The sequence below is a fragment of the Balearica regulorum genome, chromosome 6, assembly GCF_011004875.1.
Source record: "Balearica regulorum gibbericeps isolate bBalReg1 chromosome 6, bBalReg1.pri, whole genome shotgun sequence".
In the NCBI taxonomy this organism is placed as follows: Eukaryota; Metazoa; Chordata; class Aves; order Gruiformes; family Gruidae; genus Balearica; species Balearica regulorum.
Window position 1 is genome coordinate 30,338,855 of NC_046189.1, and position 12,741 is coordinate 30,351,595.

The 12,741-nt window shown below is 44.7% G+C and overlaps 1 protein-coding gene across 4 annotated transcripts in view; it reads left to right on the forward strand.

Moving 5' to 3' along the window:
• SLC15A2 (solute carrier family 15 member 2) overlaps nt 1-12,741 on the forward strand; it is a 46,798-nt gene that overhangs the window by 671 nt on the left and 33,386 nt on the right. The window contains exons 2-6 of one of the 4 annotated variants that reach the window (XM_075757054.1): nt 4,094-4,140; nt 7,495-7,582; nt 8,194-8,335; nt 10,201-10,293; nt 11,368-11,467. In XM_075757054.1, coding sequence (XP_075613169.1) covers nt 4,094-4,140; nt 7,495-7,582; nt 8,194-8,335; nt 10,201-10,293; nt 11,368-11,467 — 470 coding nt within the window. Of the gene's footprint in view, nt 1-3,813; nt 4,141-5,199; nt 5,264-7,494; nt 7,583-8,193; nt 8,336-10,200; nt 10,294-11,367; nt 11,468-12,741 lie in introns of those variants that run through there. The other 3 variants (XM_010305832.2, XR_012836165.1, XM_075757055.1) reach the window with 3 other exon arrangements.

The following is a 12,741-nucleotide window of genomic DNA, read 5'->3' on the forward strand; positions in this document are numbered from 1 at the left end:
AGTGTGGCTGAGCTGAAAATCAAGAAGGGATTGTACCACAAGATGAATGCAGATAAAAATGAAGAGATCAGTTGAGTATAAACAGATTAATGTGCACAGTACTGCAGCAGGAACCAGTAAGAATCTGAGGATTGTAAATGCAAGGGGAAAGTGCAGATTGTCTTCCTGTGGATTTGGGAACGAGAAAAAATTAAATGATGAACTGAAAGTCATAGAAAAATACATTCATGGGAACTTCTGGCTATGCAAAGCATCTGGTAGCTGAATATTACATTTAAGCATGAATCATCTTGCAGATTCCCCACTTGCATAAAAGATAACTGAGAAAGGAGGAAATTTTATAGAAAGAAGACCTTGCTTTTGTGCTTACCAGTTGAAGTTGTTTTAGCACATGACTTTCACAGAAATGCAGGAGGGCACCTCATCCATTCGCCTGCTCTGGCACAGCACCCACCGTTTAGCCAGTCCCTAATATGTTCTTATACAATAGACATTAGGGATTGCCTGAACCCTGCAGCCCCAGCCATGCCATCTCTGTTTCAGTGCTCACCTGTTCTTGCAGAAAGGGAATTTGGCCAAAAGCAGCCCTGAATCTTTTTTACTGAAAATAAAGTCAGTTATTTTCCTCATTCTCAATGAAAATGCAGAGTAGCTGGTCTCTGTGGCTGCTTTTCCTGTCGATGGGTAGGAGTAGCATTTGGTAGTTTTCTTCCCTGAATTTCATCTTTTTCATTCCAGACCCTCAAAGTGGTTCCTTCCATTTAGCAACATCATTTTGAATTCACACCCTGTTCTCCTCCAGGCTTGCTCCATCCTGGTTTCGGACACAGACATGAGCAGCATGCTGGCTGTGCTGATGTTCTCTTTGCTCGTGGAAAACCTGAGGACCTGTGTGTTTCATGTCCTCCTAATCTGATGGAAAATCATTGACAGCTACTCTGAGAGGGATTTCCCAGTTGCCCATTATATGGGTATTCATCTGGACCCTCTTTTCCTTGTGAGGCATCAGAGACACTAGAGTTCGGATATATCACATCCACAGCTGCTCTAGCTGCTACACCACTTACTCTGTTGCCGAAGAATAAAAGAGTCTGGTTTGAGAACATTTTTTCCAATCCAAAATGGCTGGTTTGTAATCCTTATTCTCCTTTTGGTGCTTAGAAGGGATTATCCGATCAATTATCTCTTTGGCTATGGAGGAACACGACTGGGTTGTCCTAACCTGCCTTTTTAAAGGCAGTGGTGATGCTTGTCCTGCTCCTGCCCTTCACAAGGGAAGTGGTTCAATACTACATTCAGCACTTGAAGGTAAACTTCATCAGGCTCTAACGATTTGAGCATCTTGAGGTATCCAAATATTCTTTAAAAGGTTTTTGTCTCATTTCACCCATATTCCTACTGGTTCATTTTAATGGTGTTACGTATCTTGTTGCAATTTAGTATTTTAGTGAAGACAAACAAAAAGGACACAACTTTTCTGGCTTCTCTGGATGAGTTTTTGTTTGCTCGTTTTCTAGTTTAAATAACAGACTTTCATTTTCCTTCCTCTTTCTCTAATATTGACAGCATTTCTAACACCTTTTCTTATTGCCTTTTGTGTCTCTCTGGTAGCTGTAATTCATTTTGTACCTTAGCTTTGCAGTCTCTATTGCTCCATGCTTGATCTGTTTGTTTATACTTGTCTTCAGAAATGCCACCTTATTTCCATTTGTGGTACAATTCCTTCCTGATTTTCAGCCTAGCCACACAGGTCTCCTTCTATCGAGTCTTATTCTGAATTCATTTGTATCTGAGGTGCTTGCAGATTTATTCTGTTTAACTTGTTCTTGCTGTTTGCCATGAGTTACCAGACATTTGAATTCCTTTTCTCCCTTTCTGTTTCAGAAAACCTTCTGGCAGCTAATGGCCTAAACATTTCTGCAGTGTATTTGACAAGTAGTATGTTAATCCCACTGACTGATACGGTTTTTCATGCTAGTATTAAAAAAAAAAAAAAAAATCATTTAGCTTATGTGACACACAGGGCTGTGTACACACTCAGGAAATATAGCTGCAGGATGCTGAAAATATTAAGGCATCGCATTGCAGCAGCGTGGGAGCCCTGCACAAGGGATGATGAAACCTTTTCTGTCTTCCTTTTGTATTACTCCTTTAATAACTTTGCTACTGTGTTTGCTCTGCTCCCCTGTGCAAGGCAGAATACAGCAGGTTTCTACCTGGAGTTGTCCAGAGATACTTAGGGCAGTAAGAGATACCACCAGAGGGTTCAGAAATATTCCTGCTGCCTTGAACGCAGGGTCAGACTTGCAGGACTCAAGAGTGTGTGCTAATCGGACGTGCAGGAGACAGGAACAACTTGCACAAGTCTGTTCCTTGCACTGTCCCCAAAGTTGGGTGTGCTTTTGAGTCGCTCTTGCCCGTGAAATGGGCTTAGCAAACCCGAGCTCCCTGGAGGCTGTTCATGGCACCTGAGAAGTGTGACCCAGGTGAAAAGCAAGGTTGCGTGGGTGTGCAAATCACTGGGAGGGCTGAATACGAGGACCTGGCCTGTGGCAGTATGGAGGAGGTACCCATCTGTTGCTTTGCCACTGCTGTAGAAGAAAAAGGGAGTAAGAACAGGGTAGACCTTCCTGGCCCCATCTGAAGTTTGGGCTGTTGGCCCCATGTTTAGCTGCTCAGTTAGCAGGAGTGAAATGGGATCCCTGGGGATCTTCGGCAGAAGCAAAGCCAGTGCACACAGTGGGGAGTAATTATGCTTTCTCTGTGCACTCTGTCACATCTGAGTCCCTTACCTAAGCGTTCTCCATATCTTGTTAGTAATAACTGAAGCCAAATTAAGGATCTGTGGTGTAATCCATGGTCTCTTTCCTGGTTTGTCAACTGCAAACTTGGTTCCTGTGATACCCAAGCATTAGCAGCAACTCAGTACTGGAGCTACGGATGAGTTTATGGAGACTCCTTGTACCAACTGTAGGTTCTGGGTGTGGTCTGTACTTTTTGCTGGTAAGAGAAGGGAGAAATATTTGGGAAAATTCTTTGCACGTTTGCCTTTTAAAGAAGCCAAATGTAAAGGGAAGAAAAAAATGCCTGCGCTGTGCTGAGAATTCTGCGGAGCTACAGCCACTGAGGATGGTTTATGGGAAGGTTGTGAATTTTGCTCTGTAATTGAAACTGGCACTGGAAGAATACTGATGAAGAGCCCCTCTATTCCTGTGGGAATGGTATAGAAGGAGGGACGACAGGGTACCTGCAGGGACCTGAGCACACATAGCTGCATGGGGAATCCAGGGGCCCCCAGCACAGTGCAGGATGCGTTTGCCACGTAGGGAGCCCCAAGGTGGCCTTTTGGATAATAGGAAGAAGATACGGGGTTTGGGGCTGCTCCTGGGTGCTGGCTATGGCCTCCAGATTAAACTGTCTCATAGGAAAAGGCAGGGTCATTCCAGGGAATTGGTGTGGGAATGAACCCTGGGTCACTTCACTTCTGGGATAGCAAAGAAATGATTTAACAAAGTGCAGGCGTCCGTGACATCCAGTGTCTGAGCGCTTGGCAAGATGGGCATTTCAGTAGTTATGACTTGGGATGCATGTGTGGCTTTTCAGTGGAATGAGACCAGAATAAACCTGTCATTACCGCATCGGGAGAGAGATGCACGCTCTGCTCCTAAATCCGCAGGCTGTAGTGGTATCTGGGACCTGGGATTTTTATTCAGCTCACATCTGTTCAGCATACAGTGCTGTGCTGGGCTGGTGCACGTACGATAGCTGGGGGCATGCCAAGCAAATAGGAGGTCTGTGCCACGAAGTGCCGACAGCCCCAACCTGTGAATGATTTAGGCTGCGTTCCCTGACTCTTCTTGAACTCTGGAGTTGTCTCTCCTGGTAGCATCTCCCTCCCCTTTCTGCCCTGGCTGCACAAATGTGCTCAATTAGGGTTAACTCAAACTGAATCAAACTTCATGCCTGAGGTTGGAAATCTTCCCAGTCAACTCACCACAGCCACATAGCATGGTGGGAGACAAGGCGAGAGGGGAGATGAACGCTTTTCAGAGAAACGCATCCAAGGAAACTTTGTTCACTTTGATTTCTGCAGGAGATGATCCCCCCAAAGGAGTTTTCCCTGTTCAGAAAAAATCCCCGGTGAGTGTTACAGCTGGCTTCCTTTGCTTTGCTTTCTGCTCAGCTTGCTCTAAACATAGCAGGATCTCTCTGTTCTTTCCTCTGTTGTGCTCTGTCTAGAGACAAACACCCTTTCTTGCAGAGGGTTGAAATAAGCATTAACAACTCAAGGCAAAAATCCCTCCACTAACCTGATTAAGTTAAGAAGGGGCAGCTTAAAGGGAAAAAATGAACTGGCTGAATGTTTGGGGAAAAGGGTAAGGGGTTTGATTGCTGCCTTTTTCCTGAACGCTGCTTTCCTCGTGGGAAAGGACTTACTTCTCTGGAGGGGGGTGTTGTGTGTGGGGCGGAGGGAGGGACTTGACCTGTGTGTTTGCTTAGTTTGGTGAAACCCACCAGGGAAGGGTCCCCAAGTGCTGCAACGCAGAAGGAAGGACAGGCCGCTGATGTGTGTTACAGAGCCTAAATGCAGTGCCAGAGCCTCAGATTTACCTCTTTGGCTCTGATTTAAAGCCAGATTCAGGTGAATATTTTGTTCCCTTGCAGCTTTGAAGTTTGTGCAGTTTTCAGCTAATTCTGGCTGAGTGCTTGACCCTTAAAAACTGTACGTTGTATTCCCTATGGGGAGAACAAGGCTTGTATTGCACCTGCTTTGACTTGCAGGACAGTAATACTGGCAATGCTAACGCTTGCTTTTAAAGCCTGCAGTCACTCATGTCATTAGCAATCCAACTATTTAACTCACAAGTTTAAGTACTGTGCAGACATTAACTATTGGATATCCAGAGCTCCTGTGAAATATTAATCTTAGTCCCATTTTGCAGCTAGCCAGCAAGGAGAGGTGAAAAACAAACATCTCCTGTAGCTGGCACTTTAAATGACCTTTCTTTTTTCCAAAGACACAGACCATCAACTTCCACAGTATCTTTTTAAGAGCTCCATAATCCTGCAGATCCCAGACTTACAGTGGTAGCTAAGCACGGCAGACTATCTGTGCGCTCATGAATCCAGGCTTAGCCTCTTTGCTTTTGCTGGGGCTCTCTGCTGAGCAAGGTCCTCCTCCGCGAAAGCAAGCAAACTGCATCTGGCTCTCCACATGGATGAAAGCTGCCCGCTTTTGGATGTCCAGGCAGGCCACAGGCAGGTCAGTGATACAGCGGAGAGAATACACGAGGGTTTCTGCGTGTGCCGATGCCAGCTCGTGACATACAAACCAGATGGAAGTACCCCTGCTTGTAAGTCGTTGCTCAGTGTTTGCAAGCACTTACTCAGGGTCCTGGCTCTTGGGGAGGTTTAGCTGGGAAGTCACCACCTCCCGCTCTCCTTTCCCTGCTTGCCCCTGCTCGTCTGCAGGAGGTACCCATCCCAGAGCAGGAGTGGCTGAAATGGGTCACTGCCAGGTTTTCTGTCACTGCAGCTCGCAGCGTGGCGTGTGATACCTTAAACCGCTGCAGCTAAATCCAGCAGGGCTTGTGCATCGGGTGCGGAGGGGTGAGTTCAGGCAGCGGGTTCCCGTCACCTGGCCATCTGGGTTTGAGCAGTCACGCTCCGCATATCCGTCCAATGTTATTAAATCTCACAAGTACTGATAGCAAGGTCTGTGAAAGAGGAAGAAATTATCCGTGTTGTACAATTTTACTTCCAAGTTCAGCAAATGCCTCCAGGCACCCACAGGAAACATTATTTGCCTCTTATTGCTTTTCTTCTTTATTATGAAAAACTTGTTGGAGAAAGGTATTCTGTGTGTGCATATTTCTGTGTGTTTGTGCATTTACAGCTTATATATGCCACCATTTTTAGGATAGTCTAAAAGCAGGAGGCCCCAGTGCAGTTTCCAAGGGAGCCCACTCTGTCTTACAAGCCATATCCTGACCATGAGGGTTTCAGAGTAAATAATAAATGAAATGGATAATTACGTATTTACTCTAGTAAAGCAAAGAGGCCAAGAGTTTCTTAATAAAAAGGCAGCCCATAAATAGAGAAAAATATATATAAAAAAGGACAAAAATATTTGTCTTTAGAGATGCTGGGTTAAGTAACAGAAAGCATTTGTTGGTCATTAGGGTTTTGGTTTTTGTTCTTTTTTTTTCCCAGACAGCCAGTCTCTTCTCTTTTGTTGCTCTTGCATAATATTGAGCAAGACAGCATCATTAAGCTAGACTCTTCCAAACTTGATGCCATTGCTTTGGGAATCCAAATAAGCTCGGGTCTCTTGGTGGTGAAATAAACCTGAATAAACACATCTATTTTGGTATCTGTATTTGCATTTGGGACTTTGGGAAGAAATACAGGAATTCATTATTTCTGACACAAGGCACAGAAATGCATGTGAAGAGTTCATCTCGCTTCACTGGCCCATACCATGGCTGTTTAAAACCACAAATATAAATCACAAATATAAATGCAGCTGTTACTATCACGCTCCCTCCCCTATCCCTCACCAAGTGCGTGGCCAGCCCCTCTCTGCCACGAATTGGCAGAGGCTGGCAGTGCTGTGAAAACCTGCTTTCCCTGTTGCAAGGCAGTGGAGGTAAGCAGCTTCCAGACCACAGTAGGGTAGCGAGAGGGACGGAGGCCCAAGCAAGGTCATGCCAAGACTCATCTGTTTCAATGCCTTGTATTTCACTTGGAAACTACTCGTTTTAGCCAAAGTTAGATCCAGGGAAAGAGTGGCCACGCTCGTACAGGTTTGATAGCCCCATCGCTGTTTTATTTAGTTTTGATTAATAAATTGAATTATCCGTAGCTATGCCAGCATTTGTGGAATATGAAATGGATGCCATGCCCGAGGGAGTGCTGGACACAGGGCTGACGCTCTGCTTCAGTGAAAGTGGTGCCGCAGTTCAGTGCAAGTGACATGCAGAGATTGAGGGCAATTGTCGCATGGGAGGGAGCAGCTTTACACAGAAGCAGACAGCAGCTCCCTGCCGTCTATCAACTGATGAGGCAAGGTCTGGTGCTAGGAGAGGGAGCAGTTTTGGGGCAGGGTAGTAGCTTTATGTGAAGTGTAGGAGAAAAGGCATCTGAAGGCGTTTTTTCATCTCAGTGGTTTTTTGCTCTGCAGTGGAGCGGTGGTAGGACCCTTCCACTGGAGTTCCTGGAGCTACAAGTGTGGTGGCCTGCTGACAGCCCACGAATCCCCATGGCGGTATTTGCTGGGCCCATATTGGCCAGGCTGATTCACTGGGGAGCCTTAACCAAAGCAAGATAGGTGGGGGATCCCCTCCCTCCTTTGAGTCCAACCCACAGGCCAGTCAAGCAGCAGTGAGTGCCTGGTTTTTGGACTGGACTCCTCTCCACCACCCAGACACTATGGGGATATGTTGCTGGGGTGAAGGCTTTAACAGAGCTGATAGGTTCTTGTTTCTCCCGCAGAAACTCTGTGGCTCCAACTACCCCCTAAGCATTGCCTTCATTGTGGTGAACGAGTTCTGTGAGCGTTTCTCCTACTATGGTATGAGAGGTATGTGGCTGGGAAGCAACTTTCCCGTCTTTGGGTTTCCATATACACTGGCCCGGTGTACAATGGCTGTGCTGTGTGTAGTCTCAGTTGTCTTTCAAAGTAAATTAGTATTTTGGGATGCAGGTATGAATAGTTTGCCTTAACATTGATGCTGCACCTGCTCTAGGCAGAAGTTGAGACTAGAGAGCTCCAAATGTACCTTCCAGTCTAAATTTGATTCTCTCTCCCAAATCTGGTTTTCCAGTATGTGACATCTTTCATAGTTGTCTGCAATCAGCGTGTTTGGGAATTGAATCATACAGGCACCTAAATTGCAAATAGAAAATGTGCATAAACATAACTACAGGTTACAGTAAGATAAGCTAGAAAATACATTTTCCAGCTAAATATAAATGTTTATGAGCAAAGAACGCCTGATACTCATATATCTCATTTCAGCTTTTCCTGTGTCAGGGATTATGAGGAACAGGTCTGAAAGCACAGATCTTTCCACAACAGTGCTCACAGCTGCTAGACAAATCAGTGGTTTTCTTCCCACCGTGATGTAGTTTCCTGCTTACCTGCAGAGATACACATTAATTATCTGATGTGATTTGCTTGTTTCCTTTTAGCTGTCCTGACGCTATATTTCTTAAGCTTCTTCCACTGGGATGAGAATCTCTCCACCGCTGTGTATCATGCCTTTTCTGCGCTCTGTTATTTCACACCTGTCATTGGAGCCATCATGGCAGACTCATGGCTGGGGAAATACAAGTAAGTGAAGACATCTCTCTAATTCAGACAGCGTACATCTATACCATGCAGCCTGTGCAAGGACAGTGCTGTGTGTGCTCCCAGTTTTGAGCTAGCTCAGAGTGCAGCAACAACACACTTGCAACACACAGGTCCTTTCTGTTAATGGCTGAACAGCTGATCTGTTTGCTCATGCTGTTCTGTGCTCCTCTTTCACCCAAGGGCCAATAGGCAAAAAAGTTGGAACAAATTAAATCTCACAAGGACGCTTCTCCACTGTCCTTCCCTACCCACCTTGAGGAAGCCGAGATGTAGAGTCTTTAACCCTCAGCTTGCCAAGATCTGCTTCTGAGAGGGATTCAAAGATGGTGAGGAAACCGTCTCATCCTCTACATCTTGCAGTTTCAGATGAAATGTCCCTAACTATACTATACTTATACTTTCACAGCACAGGGAATGTGTGAGCACACCTGTTTTTATGCCAGAGATACCTGGGTTCACTCAAATCATCTCCCTCAGCACATAACCAGGTAGAATCTCCCTGAGTAAGTTAGACAGTCTTCCCCTCCGCTGAAAAGTTGTGGGGCCATCATCTGCTCCAGAGTGGTGATGAGCACGTGGATATAGAACTTTCTTTGCTTGGCACTGTTTCTTCGTTGTCTGAGGAGTCTTGGCAGTCAGAGTGATGAAGTGCAGCTGAACCCTTCTCTCTAGGACTAAGCACATCTGGCAGAAGAGTCTCAACAGGAAAAAAAACAGTTGCCATATGCCTTTCCAGCAGAAAGTTCTTAAGGAGATATCAATGTTCAATTTTCTTTGTGCTCAATTTTAGTCATTCTCTTGTCCCTTTGAATGGAAAAAAATAACAGTGGCAGTTTATTAACTTAATTGCTTAAGATCACCTAGCAATGTTCATTGGTATTTGAGGATATCTATCTTGCAGCATGATGTTGTGAGAAGGTGAATCCTTATGCAGACTTTGGTGCATTAGGCAGGAAACTTTCCCTGGAGTAATCCCTATGACTTAATGTAGGGTGGCTTTTGCTGTAGTAACTGGACCTTGGCCGATACCGAGAACAGGATAACAGATTAGAGGGGATTTAAGAATGATCTGATGTGGCTCTAAATTAGCTGTTGCAGCCAGCGTTTGGATGCGTCAAGGATCGCTTCCATACTCAAATCTCATAGGGCTTCTAGTGCCTCTGTACTAACAAGTCCTTCCATTCCCTCTGTGTGTGTCTAGTCTGCACATAAATACATAGACATCTCTTAATCCTGAAGGCGATGAAGGAATAGAAATCACACAAGAGCCTGATCCTCCTGGTCAGATTTCTTCTTCTCCCTCACCAAGACATGGGAGGCAGATAGATAGATGAGCTCAGCCCTTCAGAGGTACTTGGGATCTAAAACAGATTTCTAATGGGGAAACCACATCTAATTTGGATGTGTTAGTCAGGTGGGTTGAATGTGGGCAGCAGTCCCTACAGATGCCTTCCAGTCAAGGGATTCACTTAAGCACATGTTACAAAACGCCAGTTAATAATAATATGGAAACAGAGTCAGACCTGAACAGTACCCTTCTATTTGCAGCCTTCTGTGCATGACAAGACTGGAACATTTTTAGTTTATCCTGCTCAGCAATCACTGCAAAGAAAGCAGGGGCTATCCCTCCTTAATCCTGAACCCGTTTGCCTGTCTCTTTCTTCCAGGGCACTCAGTGTCGACACAAAAGAGTTATAGCTGCCTGCTATATCAGTGGTACAAATAAACTGGTTCCTTGTGTGTCTGCCAAGCAGACCTGCCCTATCAGGAAGCACAGGTGCACTATGGTTTTGGATCATACATCACCCAGCACCTTCAGTCACTGCTGTTTGCTTTCCTCACAGGACTATCATCTACCTCTCCATTGTGTATGTGATTGGCCACCTGATAAAGTCAGTCGGTGCAATTCCATCCCTAGGCAACCAGGCGGTTCATGTGTAAGTAGCTGTTGAAACCGCAGTGCTGTAGTAGGTTGCGATGGTAGCTGGTTTACCCAGGACTGTCATTTGTTTCACCTCCATCAGGCCAGCAGTTTGGGAGCTGTGCATGGGTTGCTTTTATCAGGGAAGGGTTTGGGATATCTGAGTAAGAACACAAGGGTGGATCTAGAGTGTGAATACACACCACAAGGAGTTGGAAACAACCATGGAAACTCAACTGAGATGGGGACCTCTGACCACCCCTCTCTGCTATACTGGAGTTTGGTCTCCATCCAACTGCCTGCACCAGGCTTATTCCTCCCTCATTTCCTCATCAGCATAGCTGCCCAGCCCAGCAAGGTCCTCTGTGTGCATGGAAACACAAAAACAAAGGTACATTTTCTGATGTGACAGAGGAAGGGTCTGCCTCTTCCACAGGGTACAACCCGTCTTGCCCTCTGGATTTTGAACTGATAGGCTTGTCAGAGTAGTTCTGCAGCTGGCATCTCTGAAACCACCAAGCTATTTTTACCTAGGTGGTCACAGCTTTAAAAATACGCACATGCAGGTAGAAGCACATCTCTTTTACAGAACGGTTTCCTTCTGTCCCAGACCTCGCCAGTCCTGACACTCCTGTTTCATACAGAAGTAATCTGTCAGGCCAACAATGGCATTTTGAGGAGCACTAGGAGGTAGAAACACTGAAGAATGAGCCTAATTCAAACAGTTTGTCTTTGCTTACCCAGGCTGGAAGACTAAAGGAAAAGACCATTCCCCCCTGCTTTTCTCAATTGATCTCTGCAATCTTTTGTTCTCATATGAGTGAAAAATAATCCCATGGATCTTTGATCTCTAGTATGTCTGTTGGGCCTCAGAACAGCAAAAAACTGACAAAACCAGTTTGGTTAATTGACTGGTACTGAATGTAGAAATGAGGATAATCAATTTGTTTTTCACACTTACCTGGCTCATCATCACTACCCATGTGCAAAAGACAATGATACCAGAGGAATCATGGTTGGGTGACATTAAAATGCTCTCATAAGCACTGGAAAGGTTTTGCAATGGTGATATTTTTGTTCTTGCATGAAGGATCCTGTCTATGGTTGGTCTGTTTTTGATCGCCCTTGGAACGGGAGGTATCAAGCCCTGTGTCTCTGCATTTGGTGGGGACCAGTTTGAAGAGGAACATGTAAGATTTCTTTTCTTTCCTAAAATCTGCAGTGTATGCTTACTTTATTGAGGATATTTATAACAAATCCTGTTTTTCTAGAATAAGGGCCAGTTTGCTAGGAAAAGATGTAGTAAGATTTGAGGTAGGATGATCTGCATAAGACTTGAGAGAACCTGGATGCTCCAGGAAAGGAAAATGACAGCAGAACAGGACCAATACCAGGAAGGATAAGTCATAATTGCATCAAATCATCTAAAAGTTGATTGGACGTTGGAGTAGTCAGAAGATCCTGTATCATGGAACTGTAGCCATTTCTGAACCAGCTTAACAGGGGTGATTATAATGCACTGCAATGGAATACAGCAAATGAAAGAGAAAATTGTATTACCAGCCTATGCTTCCCTGGGAATTTTCCCTCAAAACAGTCATTGTCTGTGTCTCAGATGTTGTTCAGCAAGAACTGTAAGAAATTCCAGTCTTTTGAAGGTAGTGCTGGTACCAAATCTGCCCAGAATATTTTCTAGATATTCCAGAATGGAAAGTTGAGAAGAATTGGGAAAGTCTTTCTTTTTAGCTCTGTTTGTGCTCTGCATCCTGTGAATTGTAGTCCAGTTGCTTCATGTGCTCGTTCTCCATCGTGAGTGCTTAGCCCCTCACCTGCACTAATCTCAAATTCCCATTTTGCAGCACAGTGGTTCAACCAGTGATAAGGTAGTGCAGGTCAGGAAGTACTAATCCTCAGCCAAAATAATAATTTTCAAATTGAAATTAAATTAAACACTTAGATTTATGTTGACCTAACACACAAATAAAGTTTTGAGTTTCCTCAATGCCAGTATTCAAATCAGCATCTTCTGTGCATGGCATAGGTCCTCAAATATGTAGAAGGCCACTGCTACAAGAAAGAAAATAAGTGTTTAGGTCTGTGATGAGTAGGCTTAAATTCAGGAAGAATTATTTAGGACAGTAGGAAAAATTTTCCAGAAATAGATATAGGGAAGTAATGGGAAAGACTAGAACCTTTGGGAGATGGAAATTCCCATCAGTGGAAACATTGAAGAAGGACAGTAGACTAATGGTCAGTCAGGAAAGGCACTGATAGAGTTGGACAAGGGATGGGGGACCCCTATAGGGCAGTTTGCTGTTTGTTTTTTGCAATGCCCCAGCATGTAGTCAACATTTAATGAATGAATAATATAGACTGGAATGTTTATTTAAAAATTTTGGGAAGACTTGAGCTCTTTGCACGTGAACTGTGTGATGCTGAAGTGATGAAGCTTATGGTTACTAAG